We start from the raw sequence: 18433 nt of genomic DNA on the forward strand, positions 1-18433 counted from the left end.
TATTGGAGGAGGACATGATGGAGGGTGGTGGTAGTGGGGTTGCCATGGTGATGAGGGTAGAGCATGCTAGGTCTCCTCTGTGCTGCACTCCGGTGGAGGAGACTTGGCGGATGGATGGGAAGATGTGAGGAGAGGAGGAGTGCAGTACTACCTGTTGCTGTTGGACATGGCATACTGAGCCTGCTTCTGCTGGAGGAGCTCTGTGATGGCCAGTAGCTTTTTCAACACATGCTGCAGAGAGGAAACAGGAATTAGATAAATCTTCTGAAACAGGCAGGACGGCATACATCGTCCTGTGTGTGCACAGCTGTGATATCAGTCTCTGACCTGCTGTGCTCCCCTCTCGTTGCTCAGCGTCCGGAGCTCATCTGAGTGTGTGGCACAGACCTCATGCAGCGCAGCCAGGTCCCGGGACAGGTCCGTCCTAAAGTGCTCTGTGGCTTCAGGAAGGTCAGGGACATTCTACAAACACAGTGGACAAGTTTCTAAGCTTGTGAAGTAAAGTCAGCAGTCAGGGTCCACCAAGAAAAATAAGACTTCTGATAATTTGATCAAAAGGCAAAGAATATTAGTCACCCCCAACTCATCCAGAAACATGATCATCCTATGTTTGTTGTTTTTGATGAAAGGGTTCACACCCTCCATATAGGGTTCCTGTTTGAAAATAGAAAAAAACATTTGTAGAATCAGTACTGTCATAATCAATCATCATAACTTACAATGGACATAATACCAATGCAAATTACTCCACTGATTTATAGCCACTGTCAAAATAATATTTCTACTGCATGCTATTGTTTCAAGTATATAACCCCTACCTTAGCACCAAATTCAACCAGGTTGGCCAGGTTCTGGACAGACTTAGCCACTAGTGTGAGGGTCCTGCTTGCTGCTGAAGATGGAGCATCTGTGAGAAGAGATGGTAGTGCAAAACACACATTGTAACATGTCACATGGCAAACAGGGATTTTGTGTGCTTTTCAACCAATGCTCACCAGCAATGATGTTGAACATTCTGGGATTTAGGATGGCAGGGCAGATCAGTCTGAGAAAGACAAAGCCACTGGAAGAAGAATGGATGATGTAAGTTGGACTGAATAAGAACAAACACTAAATAACATGCTAAACTTAAAGTTGTAATACGAATGGACAGGAAACAGACAAAGGATATGTTGACAACTTTTTAAGTCTCAAAAGAAGTGTGTCCAACCTTGATTACTTGTGTTTGTTTACCTTACAACTCTTGTCCGCATGGTGGTGTTGATGGGCCATTTCTGCTGCACAGACTTTTGCAGACAGCCATAGATGAACCTTAATGTCCTGGTGGGTCATCACATAGAGACAATGATTATTTGAGTTTATTAAACCTTTTGGCTTTGTATTTCTGTTTGAACTGCCAGTTTAAGTGATCTACCCACAAAACAGGACAATACCGAGTGTTAGTATGTGTGTGTTTGTTCTTACGGTGGTAGGATCTCAGCAGCCATGAAGATCTTTTCCACCAGCTCAGACAGGATGTTGAGGAGATGAGCCAGGTTCAGGTTTACATCCTCATTCTTTTCCAGTTTGGAAGGGTTGAGCTTAGAGACAGAGACAGGGGGAAAACAGAAAAAACAACTGAAATAAAATGAATGAATTCAAATTCACAATGAATGAATGTGAACAATGAGATAAGAAGCATTTAATCGTATTCTACAACAGCAGCAACATGCATCACATGTTGCATGTAATGTTGATACAGTTCATGTGTTGGCTAGATATGGATCAGCCACTGGTAAATGCATTTGTGATATTTCTTATCTTCAACTTCGAGCTGCACAAGTTAAGAACACAATAGCTTAAACACTGACTAGACATTAATCTCAATGGGGGTATGAGGGTATATATATATATATATATATATATATATATATATATATATATATATATATATATAGTGTTACATTCATTACAACTAAAGCCCACACAGACATCAGCCATGCTGTTGCTGTCTTACTCCTTTGTTTTTCTTTGCATCTACATGGCAGGCTTGCAGTCTGAGCGACTCCACTGATATGACATAAATGTCACGTATTAACCTTGTACCACAGTGCAGGGGGAAATAGCTTAGATACTTGTATTGCTGTGTGTAAGAGAGAAAAACCCTTTATAGGTCTTTACCTCGCAGGACTGTTTGCTCTCCATGATCTTGAGGATGGTGTCTTTGAGAGCGTGGTGAACAAAGGGTGTGGCTGTGGCCTTCATGTACTGCTCCATCAGTGTGCTGGCCAGTGTGGTCGCCCTGAACAATGTTGTGGCCTCATCTGTTAATTGTGCACAAGCGGAGAAGGTTATGCCAGTGTATGGGCACATGGTTGTACATTTTTCTGAGCTGAAGCAACTCAGAGAACAAACCAAAACAATAAGCTGAACCCTGTAAACCACTGCAAACTGAGGTGTTGCTACACAGAAGGACTGAAGGTTTTAGCACCCATTCATATTACAAGGAATCAACATTAATATATTGTTGATTCTTAAGGTAAAAGGTATGCCGATCCATTAATTCAGCAATGCTTTCCGTTTGGTTTATTATTGCTTGCTTCCTTACCCTCCATGTTAATCTCTCTGTCATTGAGTGTCCTGAGTAGAGGGGCTTCAGCCTTCTCGTGTCTGAAGATCCGCAGAAGGAGGCTTGCCAATAAGGTGCGGTCCTGACCACACACATGGGCCAGAGCATAGATGACATGGAACTCTTTCTGCAAGATCATCTGCAGAGGACACACAACAAATTATATCAATGTCTCTCTCAATGAATTACTGAGCAGCAGACATTTAATGGACATTACAATCAAAACCACTTTTCAGTGGAACAGACCTCTTTGAACTCACTGTACTCCTCTTCGGGCATGATCTTCTCCATGGAGTAGCGGGCTCGTACACGTAAGGAGCCCGGCTCGATGCCCTTCAGAGGCACGTGGGAGCTGAGAGGGAACCACTCATCAATCATCTGGCCCTTCTGCAGACGGTTCAACTGACAACGCATGAACACTGAGAGGGAGGCGTGAGATGTGGATGAAGACAGAAAGAAAAGGTGGGAGAGATGTGAGTTGTGAAATTAAACAAAAATAGATAAGGTCTATGCGGAGACTTACGGGTTAAAGTTGTTTAAAAATGTACAGATGTACTTACAAATGTCACTTTCTTTGCTTTTTTTTGTTTTGTTGCTCAGGCTGATTTCAAATCTGTTGATTTCACTTGACAAGTCACTGAAACAACAGATAATACATTTTGTAATTCTGTAAAGTAGAGAAAATGTTATTAATTCTAAGCAGGATGGGTTGTTGGGAACGTGAGGAGGATAAAACAAAGAGGGAGGAAAAAAACAGGAGAATCCAAGGGAGGATTCAGATATGTGACAGACTCACTCAAAGATGAACTCCTCAGTGAAGACGGGGTTCTGTCCCTCCCTAGGGTGCGTCTTAGCCACCTGGACGCTGTTCAGGTAGATGTTACAGTAGGGGTTGGTGAAATACTTCACCGGCAGCTTGTGGGCCTCCTCCACATACAGCACCAGGCTGCTCACCTAAGAGAAAAAAAAAATAATTAAAGGATTTAGCACACAAATGCATATGCATATATTTACCTAAGAAATGCTAATCGTTACTCATTTGTTTAATAAGCCACATATAGACCACATAAACTATCATAGGCCTTATTAATTGCCTTTAATAGTAAAACAATCCCTCACTCCAAACTCAAAAAAAAAAAAGGTGATTGCGACTTTGTAACTGTGTTTTAAAAAGTGCTACACAAATAAAGCTTTAATTACTTACAAAACTTATTTAAGGGATTGCCAGGCATGAAGCCTTCAAAACAAAAAATTGAGTCAAGCTAAGTGTGGGAATGGTGTAATTATGTCAACAAGATTGACTTGTCTTATAGTGGAAGTGCAATGAACTTGCTCAATGTGTGTCAAGTCAGCCAGGATAAAAGGTAAATTAAGTCTTTTGTGTGTGTGTGTATTTTTAATACATGCACTTAGCTGTTTCAGATATTGAACATGGGACCTCTCAAACTACCAAAAGTTGCAATTAGTCATTGCTGGTCGTCTTACACCTGAGTGATAAATACCTTTTTACCGGCTTGTTGGATTTGATCACCTACTGCTTTACTTTGCCTACATGAACACACGCTGGCTGATTGTATATGTACCTGTCTAAGCCTCTTGTTGGAGGTTGGCTGAGTGGTTTTCCTTAAGTTACTGCAGAAAGTTTGAAGGCATTTCATCCAATCCTGAAAAAACAGAACATCGTCAGAACATTTGTAAAACACAGTTGTTATGGGCTCTGTCTGTAAGAACTCGCAACACTGTAAACTGTCCACACTTTTTGTACTTTGCTTCATGAAAAATAAAACAACTGGCTCTTCGTCACATACAGAGGTCCTGATTACCTCTGTTCCTAACTATCCAGCGATCCTCTGTATCTGATGAAGAACCAGTTTGGGCTGGAAACATATTTTCTTTTTATAAATAACAGGAGAAGTTCACAGCGGTGCGAGTCATTTTCAAGACAGAGCACACAGTTATAGCATTTTGGACTCAGCATCTGGAAAATAGATGTGCATGTGTGATGAGACATTTATTAGTGACGGTGATAGCCCTCTTATTACCTGTGCATGCTCTGGAGCCTCCCCCGCAAAGTAGAATATGTATTGTTCCTCACTAAAGTGCTGGACAACAATCTGGAAACAGTTTGGCCTGAAAAAGTTAAATAGAAAAGACGATTTTAAATCACGTTTTACTATATGCTACATAATTTAAAAGAAATTTCTTTCATGAGGTGTCTGGGCAACTGATCATTCAGAGCTGAGTGACAGCACTTCCTACCAACTTTACTAAATAAGACCACGAAGAATAATACTTTCACATCTCACCTGCCAAACAGACTGTCATGCACACCATACACGGAGCACACACTTAGGTCGATCAGGCCTTTGGGTTTGGTGGCTCTCTTCTCACTCTCAAAGTAGATGAGCTGGGCATCGTTACCCTCCAGGATGAAGTAAAGGTTCTTCCATCGTTTGCCTTTGCCTGAAGGTGAGAGGAACCAAAGTAAAGTTTATTAGAATGGTAGATCCTGACTGACCTGACCACAAGAAAAGACTGAGATAATATTCACGATATTACAAGGGGCTACTGAAAATCTTTATTAAAAATGCTATACAAGACAGATGTTATATATACCTTTGTTGAACAGGAGGTAGCCTTTCTTGACAATGTTTTTGTAGAAAGCGTCTTTTGTTTTTCGTCTGATAGTGTTATAAATTTCTCTCCCATCCACAGTATCAGGTAGAACTTGTTCCTGGTGCTACAGTAAATACAAAAACAAATCAAACCATCACACAACCACAAAGGCAAAATCACTTCCCTTAAATGGACCAGCTTACAATACAATAAATTAAGTGCTATATCCGTTGCCCCAGAGAAATGTTGCAGATTTTGAAGAAAACAAACATGAAAATGTCTGATACAATAGTAAATTTACAGTTCAGTGAAACTGGCACTCAGCATTTGCTCCAGTTTTTCCTCTTTGTCCAAACTGCTAAATGCTGACATCAATATGTGGATACTTTGCATGGCAGTAAGGGTATGAGCAATGTGAGCATTTAAGTCTTTTCAAACCCCTTAAATTGTCAAATGGCATCCAATTAAGTAAAAACTATGATCTCAAACAGGCTCAATAATGCTAGTATACAGCTGTACCTACCTGTACTGAAACAGGCTCTTTCAGGTTGTAGCCCTCGACAATCTGCTCTTTCTTATAATGGTCAATAATGTCATCAACACTGCCAGTGAGAGAGAGAGAGCAAACAAGATGCAGCACATCAGTAACTGCAAGTCAAAACACACAATACAGGCTAGCTACAACTTCAAAAATGCTACAATTAGCATATCATTAGCATTTCTTTTTATTATTCTGATGTAACGACCGCTGAAGGTTGGTGCATTGCCAGACATACCTGTTGTAGTACCTCCCCCCCATCATGAACTGATTGTTGGGGGTGGGGGAGATCTTAAACCTTTGGATGCTTTCATTGGTACGAAAAAAGAGGGAGTAGTCCCCAGGTGTGTTGTCTGATGGTCGGACTAGAAAACTGCACACCTGGCCAACTATGAAATGAGAAGGAACAAATTAATCTAAGCGAGGGAGAAAAAGAAAGGTTTTAGTGCATGCTCAGCAGCATATGTTAATAAATGGACTTTGATGTTCACAACTTATTTCTACAAAAAGAATGTATGATAATGTCACAAGTGATTAATAATTGCCTAATGAAAGGCAAACAGGAATGGCACCTGTCATTAGCAGGTTGTAGGCCTCTTGCTTAGTGATCTTTCCGTGATACCAGCTGTTCAGGAGATCGAACATGAGCAACAGAAGAAAGAGGTGCAGACAATAAAATCAGCTCGATCAACAAAATGCAGACATTCAGTAGAATCTACTACAGCAACATCATCACTCAACACAGACTTACATTACTGCCACCGCTGTTGGGCTAATTCATTTGAGTAAATCTGATGTTCCCAAAATTAATTACCAGTGTCTACAAACATATCAAACATGCCCTTTATATTCTATGTATTCTACAAAGGCACTAAAAGAAAGAAACGCTTAAATATCATCATTTAATTTATAACTTCTATCCTCTCACAGGGGCCCATGGGCAATTGGCATGCTCAAGTTGTTTTTTTCAGGTAGTCACTAACTCAGTCAAACTTAAAAGACTTGTCAAAGTTGAAGAACATGATAGGTGAGGAGATAATAATGTCTCATACTGTATACAATGTGCTCTCATGCTATTCTGTTTGTTAAAGAAAATATAAAAACATAACTCATATCCTAAAGGACAAAGCAAACTAGGTTGAGTGAATGGAGGCAAACAATGAGGCTGAACAGGGTGATATTATCCTGTAATATGTTGTCTGAAAGTATAAAGGAAACCGGCACTTTCACAAGAAAAAGTTGAGTATTAACTCACTGCATCATAGAGAATCGTAACTAATGAGAAAAGTATGCATGTGAACTTTTACATCCTGCTTTGAAATGTTCCCAGTGATCTGATATTGGACACTAAAAAAAGTGAGTTCAGTGCAATACAACTTACGCTTTTCCCTCATGTGGATCCTCTTCCCGCCCCTGAAAAATATCAGAAACAGAAATCTGTCAAGACACCAACTCGGATGGGTCAATGACTGCAGTCTTTGTGATGTCTATTTTTAACGTCTGTTATGTTGTATATTCATATATTACATCCCAACCCTGGCTGCTATGCTGACGCCACTTTGGTATGATATATTGTAGTCACCACACATTGGTTTATTTTGATCCACACTACACTGAGTTTGTGCAGATGCCACTATTAATTTAGTCTTTATTCCATATAATTTTCTTTTTGATGTTGATGTCTTGATGTTTTGATACACATCTTCTAAAAAAAAAAAAAATGTATATAGCCGTTTAATCTTGTGCTGTACTTACCACCTCCGCCACCAGATCCTCCACAATGAGGCCCTGCTCCTCTGTGCGAAGATTGGTCACCCACATCCAGCCATCATCCAGTTCATTGTGAACAATAAACATGTCCCCTTTCAGGAAGCTGAAGATGCAGTGAGTTAAAATGGACATTAAGAGAAAGGGATAACATTAACACATTGAGCAAATTGTATGAAAAAGACAAAAATAGACTATGCATAGGTAGTTATAATATCACACCATCTCTCTCTGTCACACTGTTGCTCCGTCGGGGCATTCTCATCTTGATGATGTAAAGGACATTTGCGAACAGCAGATCTATAACTTGAATACTCCTGCTGAAGAATCTGTTAAGTGTCCGTCTATTTATTTAGTGTTGATTATAATACCAAAGCATTACCAGCAGGTGTCTCCTCTGACTCATAACATTTGATGTGAATATTGCATGTCTATCTACTCAGTTAAGCCTGTGGCTCGCTGGCAGACTCAGGGTTAACTTCAGACAGATGTTTATCAGATTTAGGAAATCAGGAATAGCTGGGATCATCAGTAAGTGTGCCTACTGCAGCTTAATGACAGGGACAAGACTGTTTTTCATTAACAAGTCAGATGATGTGCTTTCCAGGCTGCTGTGAGGGGAAGAGCAGGCCTGTGACATGCCAAAAATATCAAAAGGGAAACTAGGCTGCTCTTTGGGAGCAGTACAGTCAAATACTATATTTTTAAGTCGGGGAAATAATCAGTGCTTGTCTGTGTCTCAAAGATTGTGGATCATACTTATGTAAGTACTTTTAACAAATTGACTGGTTGGATATGAAAATGTTATATTACAAGTCTAAGACAAGACAAGTCTCTTTTGTACAGATATAAAACTTACCTGATCTCATCAGTATCTGGCACTTTGGTGTATGGAAGTATGGCCCTGACTCTCCTCCTGTCTTCTACGGGCTGTGGAAACATGCACACAATAAAAACTCTTACACATCTTAAACATTCTTAGCCTTGACCTTCCAAACCCACATCCATGTTAAATCCCCTAATTATTCCACAATATCAAGTATTCCACTACAACTCCCTCTGGGAGATATCACACTCAGCTGAAAAGGGTAATTAGCATTAGCTTGAGCTTTGCCTTAAACAGTTCTGAATACTGCCTGAAGGCAAAAGAACAAGGGGAAAAGTAAGATGTAAAAAATACTCCCTTGTACATTGAGCAAGTGGCTGAATTAAGGAATCATGGTTGACTTCAAGTTAACTCAAAAAGGTACATTTGTTCCACTCATTTCACAACATTTATTTTTACTGGACAACATTTCAGGATATGCGGTTTGATTTTGCATACCTTACTGTTGATTGTCACAGTTTGTGCATGCATTTGAAATATTTAAAAAGGTTTTAATTCAGTTTTGCTAGATTTCTGGGCAGATTTCTTTCCTATTCCACTCCAAAACAACATAAGAGACAACTAATTCACTAAGTCAGGGTTATCTATTACTGAAAACAAGAAGCTGCCAAATCAATCAAATTTTGATTTCTATTTTCAAAGAAGCAAACCACATTAATGACATGTCATCTGTCAGTCCCAACCCAGTCAAGCCAACAGAAAAACCAACAAGATGCTTACATTATGTATAGTCTTTAAAGTGAAACAGAAAGAGAAAATGTAATATTACACAATTTCAGCTGAAATCAGACACCCTTAACCTACTGGGAGTGCCTCATAATTTTTAGACAAGGTGTATTTCAATATTTATTTTGAAAAACAAGTGACAGGGGAGAAAAGCAAATATCAAGTAATGTCATGTCATACAAGCAATGGAAAGAGATTAGAATAATGTAAAATTGTAGGGGAATGCTGCAAAATTTTAAATATACTGGAATTGACCTAAAACGTAGTATTTTGGAATCTACTATATACTCCCAGCCATGGAGTCAGTCTCACCTCTGGGGGCGCCACTGGCGATAGCAGTTTCTCTCCTTTTAGCAAGCAAGACACATAGCTGTAGTAACCAATCAGGTCTGATAGAGAAGAGAACCGCCGCCCACCAATGTAATAGTCCCCACACATGGCGATTATCCTGTCGAGAGAAACACAACATTGATAAAGACAGCACAGTTCCTTTTAAATACAGACTAATCGCTGTGCAGTGAAGGCAATAGAAAATGTTCAACTTTTATTCATTTGACAGTAAAATTATTTATCTGGACTGCATCAACATTGTTTTTCACCAGTGCTCCTACACTGCAGATGAAACATAGCTTATATTGACTATGACTTAACAGCTGTACCAATTCTAAACACCAGAAAAGAGTAAATATCTATCTAGAGAAGATTTCAGACAGTGAGAGAAAGAGAGAGATAGAGGCTGCCCTGTTGAATCCACCAATCAAGACCATGATATTCATAATTTGTGAGTCAGATTAAAAACCTGAAAATCAATGGTGTGATAAAAGTACTGCTCTGAACCATATCCCATTGCAGAGTCACTAATCCTAATTCTCTGCTCATCAGTTGAGTGGATCTCTGTTTGCGGGTTTATAATAAGCGCACTTGTGCTATTACTCATTTGCTGCATGCACAATCTAAGGACATCGACCTTTTGATGCATAGGTGTCATGCAATTAACCTTATGTTCATAATTCCCTTACAGAAGGGCTCCTTCCTTCCGGCATCAATGACATCATGGGTCCACATTAAATCAATGTGAGTGAAGGAGATGATGTCATTGTTACTTAATTAGAAAAGTGCATTTTCTGGAGAAACAAGAGCAGTAGAGTAGTTACAGGAAATACTAGAAAATGCACAGATTCTATTTTACTTACAGGTTTACTTACAGGTGCATCAAAAAGAAAACAAACTTAAGTAAGAGAAAAACCTAAATTGCTTGAGCAATGAGGGTGCAGTGTGCTTGAGAAAAGAGGTGGAAGAGTGCTACCAAAATCAGCACAATGGCCTTTATGTGTGAACTGCTGGGTTAATATATCCTCATACTGAATATAACATATCCACTGAGGGGGAGGACATACTGTAATGCCTAATCTGTCTTGTTTTATTGACTGTAAGGTTGTAAAATACCCCCAAAGTATTGCTGCTAGACATTCGTGCTGTCTTCTTTTTTTACCCACACACACTGCATGAAAGAAAAGTGTTCTGCATTACACACAGAGTCATGGGTTTCAGCAGACATCTAAGCATGCATGTTGATATGCATTATAAAAAAAACATTTTTCTCAAACTTCTGTCTCTTTAAATGACTTTGACACAAATAGGCTGAAGTAATGCAATGGCATGATGACAAGTCACCAGAAACCACTTTTCAAACCTAAACATTCTCACTTCAGTATCGACTCATCTATGCGGTTGATCTTTCACTGCAGTGTCTCTGGCTTTCTGCCCTTTTGGTTAGCAGGTAATGAATAACTTCTGTAGTTCCCCTATCCTTATATTCTACTTGCATGCTGCCTGTTTATTGTGGGATGCCACATTATGTTCTATTTCACCTACTAACAGGACTCTATAGACAGAGGTGCAAGATTTCATGTTGCACCAAACTATTCTAACTATTCCAGCCACAAAGCTGTTTCACTTGTAGGGTTTTAGCAATACTATGCTAGACAGGTTAGCGAAGTCTATCTAGCTTCTATAATTGGTATGGTAAACACAAAGACCTCGAGGACCCTCCTATTTCATGTAAATCCCCTGTTTGGGACCATTTTGGTTTGCCAGTAAATTATTGCAGCAATGGATAAAAAATAGTTCATTGTACAAAGATTTTGTCAGCACTGTGTAGGCCAAGTCAGGTCAGGTATATATGATACATCTCTGAAAGTAGCTACTTCAAAATAACTACTATAACTACTAATAACTACTACTACTACTTCACCTAAATTTGTCAATGCAAAAATCCCAATGCAAAGGCATTTAAGTGGGCTCTTGCTGCAGATTCAGACTGGGCCTATCACTGAGATTAAGTTATTTCTGCTTGTTGCATGTTCTGTGTCATACCTGAAATGGTTGACCACGTTGGTCATACTGAGAAAAGACAGGACAAAGGAACCGGGCCGGCGGTCACTCTCCCTGATGAGGTAGCTGCCAGGGGTCCGGGCCTGGCGCAGCCGCTCCTCAGCAATGGTTCGGTCTAGCTTGCCATGGTACCACCTGAGAAAGACAGACAAGGAGGAAATAATTAGAAGGGTAGACAGTTATACAGCTATATATGTAAGCCTACACAAATGGCATCTTAATGTATAGCCATGAAATGTTTTTGTGACAAGTCATAAATTCAACTGCTTGATTGATTTAATGTATGTGCACAATGGCTGAAAATGTTAACACGTTAAAAAATATTCCATACATCATGCTATAACAATATTTATTACAATACACAATATGAAAATAAAAATAAAAGAGACCACTTACAACTAATACAAGAATTGTGGCAAAACAACCAACAATGAGGTAAACATAATGGGAGAAGGATGTGATTTATTGTTTTCAGAGGCCAACAGACTCCAGAAACAAGCAAGTAAGATATGTTAATTAATCAGAAATATTGGGCCTACCACATAACACTTTGAACACTTTGAAGACACAGTGCCTCTGTTATCAAACATCTTTCTAATAATATAGAACAACACTGAATTCTTTTGAGTTTTTCACAATCAAGTTTTAGAAAATAACCAGAAATAAAAATTGTACAGGGCTGCAATCACAAATCATATTTGTGAAATGCAAAACTTGAATCATAATAGTGACTTCAACACATCAAACAATCACCTTCATCAGGTTACCCGATGTCATGTGTTCTACTTAATACATTTCCACCTTAACCTTGAGAGCATAGAGCTTCTTCAGTTCTGGAAATGCGTGTCAAAAAATGACTGATAGACTAATTAATAATGAAATCAATATTAGATATGAAGCTTTAATACATTTTGCTACCTACTTTCATGAGTACAACCAAGACAGAATGAGCAGGTCATGTATTCTAAAACAAATGGAAAGGGGACGGCACGCAAAAGCTTAAATCCAAAAGCTCTTTTTTTTCTAGTTTCCAGCTTACCATTAGTCTCGCTGCTTTCTGAATTAAACAGAAGCCTTAAGAACAACACTGGTTAAAATTTCAGCAGGTGAGGCTGAACTTGACAGGTCCATGCCAGCTGGGGTAAAAAATTAACATGCGTTTCCAAATTTAGGCCACTGGTGCCTCTCAGAATGGAGGGCAGTGACTGGAAAAACATCCAGCGGTGAGAAGACGAATGAGGTGCTGCAGTAGCTCTTTTCACAGGAGACCTAAAGGCTCCCATCTGGTTTAGGCAAGTAGAGGTCTCTACGTGTATAGAAAACACGACAACGTCTGCTATCATGGAGTAAGCTGGAGAAGGCTTTCTGAAGAAGAGAGGGAGAGTTAAGTGTCCATGAGGGGGCTTTGGGGAAATTTGGGTGATAAGAGAATTGAAGAGGGCGATTGAGAGCAGTTGATGAATAGGTCCAAGCCCTTGAGGGGCTGGGAAAGCTGGGGGAAATAACACTGAAGGGAAATAGAACAGTGAAGAGGGAAAGATAGATCACTGTGAAAGAAGGCAGAAACAGAGCTGGGCACACCATCCTACAAGCCAATCTAGCTAGGTTCCAATTATTACAGCACAATATGATTTAAGTAGTTTATGCCCCCACTAACACATACACACACCACTCAAGACCCTGGGTCTCAGAAACAAATTACCCGAACCACAACGTCTACAAAAACATTCTAGTCAAAACTAGACACAATAAGATACAAAAAACAATGTGAGGGCCAGTTACTGTTTTCATTGCTTTAAGCCATTCTAAACAACTAGTTAACAAGTAGTTATCCATACACACCTGAACACATAGGGCCCTATTTTCGTGGTGGTGCAATGGCCAGCGCAAGCAGCTCCCAGACAGTTTGGTATTTTCCACAAACAGGTGGGAGGATCATTCAAATGAGGCAGCAAAAAGCAAGTTGTTGGCATTTTGGTAGAAAATAGACATTTCAGAACCACATCTGTTTCTGTTGCGTCACTCAGCTGCCACTTCAATGATTTTGTCAACAACCGCAAGCTAAATACTTGGGAGCATATGTGCAGAAATAAGGCAATAATGATTAAAATGTAAAAACTATTTTAATAAAACACTGTCCAGCCAGTAAATGGGTTTAAATCATGATTCAAAAATAACTTTTGATGTGGTTAAAGCAGAAACCGGTAAAGCAGTTTGCATTGATCGAATTGATTGAAATTAAAATAGGTGATTCTTTCAGTATCTGTTAGCCACAGCTGCTTGTATGAAAAGTAAATCCTTCAGATAATTAAATCCCTGCGGCTGTCTGGAGGCAGCAGAGCACACATGTTGATAAATCTGCAGCCTCCGATTGGAGATATGCAGCACCGGAGCGCAGTGCCATGACGCGCTGGACGGCTGTGTGTAATGGTGTGTTTACATTGATTAAATTACATGCGAAGGACACCTGGCTGCTACACAATAACCCCACACACCTCTACACACATCAGACAGGTCCGTTATAACTCGGTATTCTGCCCTAGACGTCGGATTCCGGCGCTCATTAATCCTGTGTCACAGCCTCTTTTCCCTTTTTTTTTTTTTTTTTTTTTTACAAAAAATTCAGCGTTTTATTCTTGAAAAGCATTACGAAGTAAACACTACCGTATCACATTTTAAGATATGACGTAACCATTTACAACGTGAAATACAGTAGAATTATGATGCAATCATATAAACTGTTTCACCAAACTGTTTTTCTATTATTTGTTTCATCATTGTACTAACTGTTAACCCAATTAAACTGTCACGAATGGTGGTTCCTAGCCTTACTCCAGGAAGATTGTGGCTCAGTCTACTGTTTTGACAATAATATATTAGAAACTTATTTGGCTTAAGTCATGCAAGTTTATAGAGGGAGGCTATACTAATGTAGCAAAATGTTGAATCAAACTGATAAACTTGCATCGTCGTGCTGCCAGACAGCCTGCTGCTGTGGGTTAGACTGTGGTACAAATTTCCAAGAACTGCATCAGCTAACCCAGTGTTTTTTAACCACTGTGCTGCGCGGTACACTAGTGTGCCGTGAGAGATCGTCAGGTGTGCCGTGGAAAATTACTGTATATTGTTAATTTAACTTTTTATTTGAAAGAAGAAATATGAAAGATCATAAAAGACTTTTTTCTTTGTGTTTATTTGATTCCTATTCAAGGCACTGATAAGAATGACTGTATATTGTTAATATAGGCTACAGAGTTTAATTTTTTTAACATTTTCGGTTGGAGGTGTGCCTTGTGATTTTTTTCAATTAAAAAAATGTACCTTGGCTCAAAAAAGGTTGAAAAACACTGAGCTAACCAATTCTGTTCAGAGTTGCAGGCGAAAGTATAAAAATAGTAACATATGCCGTTTACTATAAAACAGAAAGCGCTATCCACCACACATGGTCCAACCAAGTCACACCAAGTCTAACATTTGCGTGTTAACTTTAGTACATTTATTAAGGTTTTGAAGTGCAAGACTGGTGGGAACTTTAGATTAGAAGGCAGAGGTCTAAAATATCTTTGACCATTGTTTTTGCAACAACCCTGTCACTTTAGTACTTCTGCATTTTCATTTTTGGATTCTGACTCTGAAAACTTTTTACTTGTCTTCCCAGCCATCTAACCCAGATGTCTAAAAAATAACTAAATGTTAAATCATAAAGATGTATAAAAATAGTAAAAAAAAAAATTAAAAAAAAGAGAAATCAGAAACTGACTGGTAACCAGTCTCAAGTTATTTAGCAAGCCTAAACCCACGGGTCACTACCAAAAGATGATGTTTTCTCTACCAAGAAATAGGTTCTTGCTTTAAACAAGAACTAGGCCTAATCAAACTAGGATCGAACGTGGTGGTGACATTAACAAAAATGATTCATAATCTTGTACCCTAGATTAGAAAACAGGAACAAGTAAACTAGAATGTCATTACAATTAGGCTGAATGTGTAAAAGGTTTCTAACAGAAAGTCATTAAATAGACCTGATTACCACCCCACAATTATACCACTGACTTAATGTTGAAGGTAGGGGAAACTCCAAATTGAGAATATCTAATTAATGATACTGGTGGCCTTACAATCAACTCCTAGAAATGTCATCATAACTGTTTTGCTCACCTGCTGCTTCTCTAGTTTAGCTTTCTCAACTTTAAAATGCTTGGTTCATAAATGTTTCAACACAGACCTGAAGTTTTCAAATATGGAATACTGTTCTTCTCTGAATTTTGCCTTTTACATATGACTGACTAACTAACTAGGTACAGTTGATAGAATGGGGACTTGTTGACCTCTGTACATTGTGAACAAGCAACTTATTCCAAGTGTGGATGAAAAACAATATTGGTTTGCATTATGTATTTAACCCAACTACAAAACACTGCTTTGTTTTAGTGCAGGATGCAGAGGAGCTTTACTGTTGGTGTTTTGTGGAGCTCAGCAACAGGTGAATTATCAAATTAACTGTTAAACGGCAGAGATAATATATCGGTTCATCACCTACCATGTTTGGCTTTGGAAAGACATGTAACAATAAACAGCATGTTGGCATTGCTTAATTACTGAAATACTCAAATACACAAAGAGTGAAATACAGACCTTGTTATGCTATTAATTGGATTGTTAAATCAAGCAGGTGCATAAAGTGCATAAACCAGTCTTGTTTCTCAGGTGTATTTTAATCCAGTAATAATCAACATTCAGCACAAAAACTTTTCACTGAGTTACATGTTGGGAGAGGTTGCTTTGATGCATTTTGAGTTTGAGCTGCTGTTCATCGCACAAAAACAAACATTTTATAGCTGTTGTATTCCTCTGTTACTTCACTGCTGTACTAAATGTTTTCTTTGTTGCCGTAGCAACCACAGCCATGTGGACTTATACAGTGCCTTGAGGTCATCTGCACCATTATGTAGCCTGCTGATTTAGTTTTCTGCACATCTAACACAGACACCCCTAACATCATGGTGTCTGCACCTTAAGGAAAGGGTCAGAATAAAATGTGGTGTTTTAACAAGTATTTTATATTGTGTGCACTGTACATCGCACCAATCTATAGATTTGGAAAAGGGCATTTCGTTTCTTGTAGCTTCATGTATATGAGCTATAATGTTCAATTCTTAAATTACACTGTCCATAATGACATGGGATGTGAGTGGGTAAACCAGGCAGGAAGGGTGTTATGATAAACAGACTATGAGCATAAGCCATGACAGCAGTGATAGGATACAGTGCTACTATCAGCTTAAGCTGTCATGTCAGTACATGAACAGCAAGCAGCACAGTGACGTCCTGGTTCTCTCCTTTACCGAAGCTCAACTCAGGATAAGGCATTTATGTCTCTGCATACAGTTCTCCCACGGTAAACTAAAACAGGCTTAACTAATGCAAACTGATAGATATTGAGTGTGCACAGATCTTAATGCATGGTATTGTGTCAACTCACAAGCATGGCAAATGACAGTGCTTTCTACACTAGTACACCAAGTCACAACTACAATAACTGTTAATGATCCTGAACCTTACTTTCACACAGGACACCAATTTAGTCACGTCATAATGGGACAAGTGACAATCCTTTCAGCTGTTCCTGTGAGCATACGAGTTACTAGGTTAAGCTATATGCATAGTTCAGCTAATTGTGTCATGCTGTCAAGAACAATATTTCTGCGCACTGCTGAAATCGAACATGCCCAAGCCTAGTAAGCTTGGGCATGAGGCCAAAATATAGGGCTTAGGCTCCAGCAAGCATAGCAGCATGATTTATTGTGTACACAATCCTTCTGGCTATATTTTAAGGCTGAATGCCTTAAAATATTCCATTACAAGAGCTCTGACAGGACAGGAATGACATTCTGTTTGTAGATTATGCATGTAGTGTTGAGCCAAATAAACCCTCACTGTGGTTCTCTCACAGTTTATAGCTTTTGATTTGGAAAGAACAACCTGTGGCACCATGAAGCCACAGGAAGCACACAGTGGGAACACAATAGTTTTCTGCTTCCAACTGTTCTGAGAGATACTTAAGTTACAAAATCAATCTACAATTGTCCAAAAGAAACTGCACAAAGATGACCAAATTTGTTAAAGTTAATATTTTGCAGAATACAATATGATAAGACTTTTCCTGAGAAAGAGAGAAGCACAAATTAATGTTAAATACTTTACTTGGATGAATATATCTATTTAATTCTACAATTCTTTAATGAAGTTGTTTTATTTTGGAAGTCAAATGGAACACAACTGTTTTGTGCTGTAGCTGCAGTGACTGCAGAAAAGAAAATATGTGAGTGCATATCATGCATGTATGTAATTGATCATTTTAATTAAGTGGGCAAGGGCTGTTGCATACAGACATTTTTATACAGCAATATAAATGTGGCAAATAAACTCTAACCTAAACAGCATATGCTGCTCGCATTGTTTGGGTCATTAATGTGCACTCAACTCATGATTAGGGTATTTTAGACAGCAGTATCAGCATAAGCATGTTGTATACTCCCCATAGGATGAATTAGGCAATGACTTATAAATGGGTTAAGAAAATGACAACATCGATCTGAGTAAAAAAAACCTCAGTCTATATGCTATGGGAAAATATATTATATATATGATATTTAAATTCTCTGGGGCATAGTGTGTCATCCCAAGGTGGAATTATTGCTAAAATAGTACAGAAGTTGAAGCAATGACAAGCTACGGTTGTGCTCAAAATGAGGACACTGCATACTGACCAAAATCATTCAAGCGTAACTATTTTTAAAAAGTAATGATACCCAGAGTATGTTGGGTAGGACCATTAAATAAGCCTCACTTAATGGATTGCTGAAGCACTTACAAGTACATTATCCATTCTTTAAGA

The 18433-nt window shown here is 38.9% G+C and overlaps 1 protein-coding gene across 2 annotated transcripts in view; it reads right to left on the reverse strand.

Moving 5' to 3' along the window:
* The window catches only part of LOC122876046 (ras GTPase-activating protein 1-like), a 32002-nt gene that overhangs the window by 3459 nt on the left and 10110 nt on the right, over window positions 1-18433 (reverse strand). For both annotated transcript variants that reach the window (XM_044195890.1, XM_044195891.1), the window contains exons 2-25: window positions 11518-11670; window positions 9454-9589; window positions 8389-8459; window positions 7518-7635; window positions 7144-7175; window positions 6335-6387; window positions 6001-6151; window positions 5748-5826; window positions 5225-5348; window positions 4915-5071; window positions 4651-4738; window positions 4192-4272; window positions 3405-3562; window positions 3169-3245; window positions 2855-3027; window positions 2588-2747; window positions 2161-2303; window positions 1465-1580; window positions 1234-1320; window positions 996-1063; window positions 819-907; window positions 577-654; window positions 328-462; window positions 152-231 (exon numbers count right to left, since the gene is read on the reverse strand). In XM_044195890.1, coding sequence (XP_044051825.1) covers window positions 152-231; window positions 328-462; window positions 577-654; window positions 819-907; window positions 996-1063; window positions 1234-1320; window positions 1465-1580; window positions 2161-2303; window positions 2588-2747; window positions 2855-3027; window positions 3169-3245; window positions 3405-3562; window positions 4192-4272; window positions 4651-4738; window positions 4915-5071; window positions 5225-5348; window positions 5748-5826; window positions 6001-6151; window positions 6335-6387; window positions 7144-7175; window positions 7518-7635; window positions 8389-8459; window positions 9454-9589; window positions 11518-11670 — 2607 coding nt within the window. The remainder of the gene's footprint in view (window positions 1-151; window positions 232-327; window positions 463-576; window positions 655-818; window positions 908-995; window positions 1064-1233; window positions 1321-1464; window positions 1581-2160; window positions 2304-2587; window positions 2748-2854; window positions 3028-3168; window positions 3246-3404; window positions 3563-4191; window positions 4273-4650; window positions 4739-4914; window positions 5072-5224; window positions 5349-5747; window positions 5827-6000; window positions 6152-6334; window positions 6388-7143; window positions 7176-7517; window positions 7636-8388; window positions 8460-9453; window positions 9590-11517; window positions 11671-18433) is intronic.

Source organism: Siniperca chuatsi, linkage group LG5 (genome assembly GCF_020085105.1).
Source record: "Siniperca chuatsi isolate FFG_IHB_CAS linkage group LG5, ASM2008510v1, whole genome shotgun sequence".
Classification (NCBI taxonomy): domain Eukaryota; kingdom Metazoa; phylum Chordata; class Actinopteri; order Centrarchiformes; family Sinipercidae; genus Siniperca; species Siniperca chuatsi.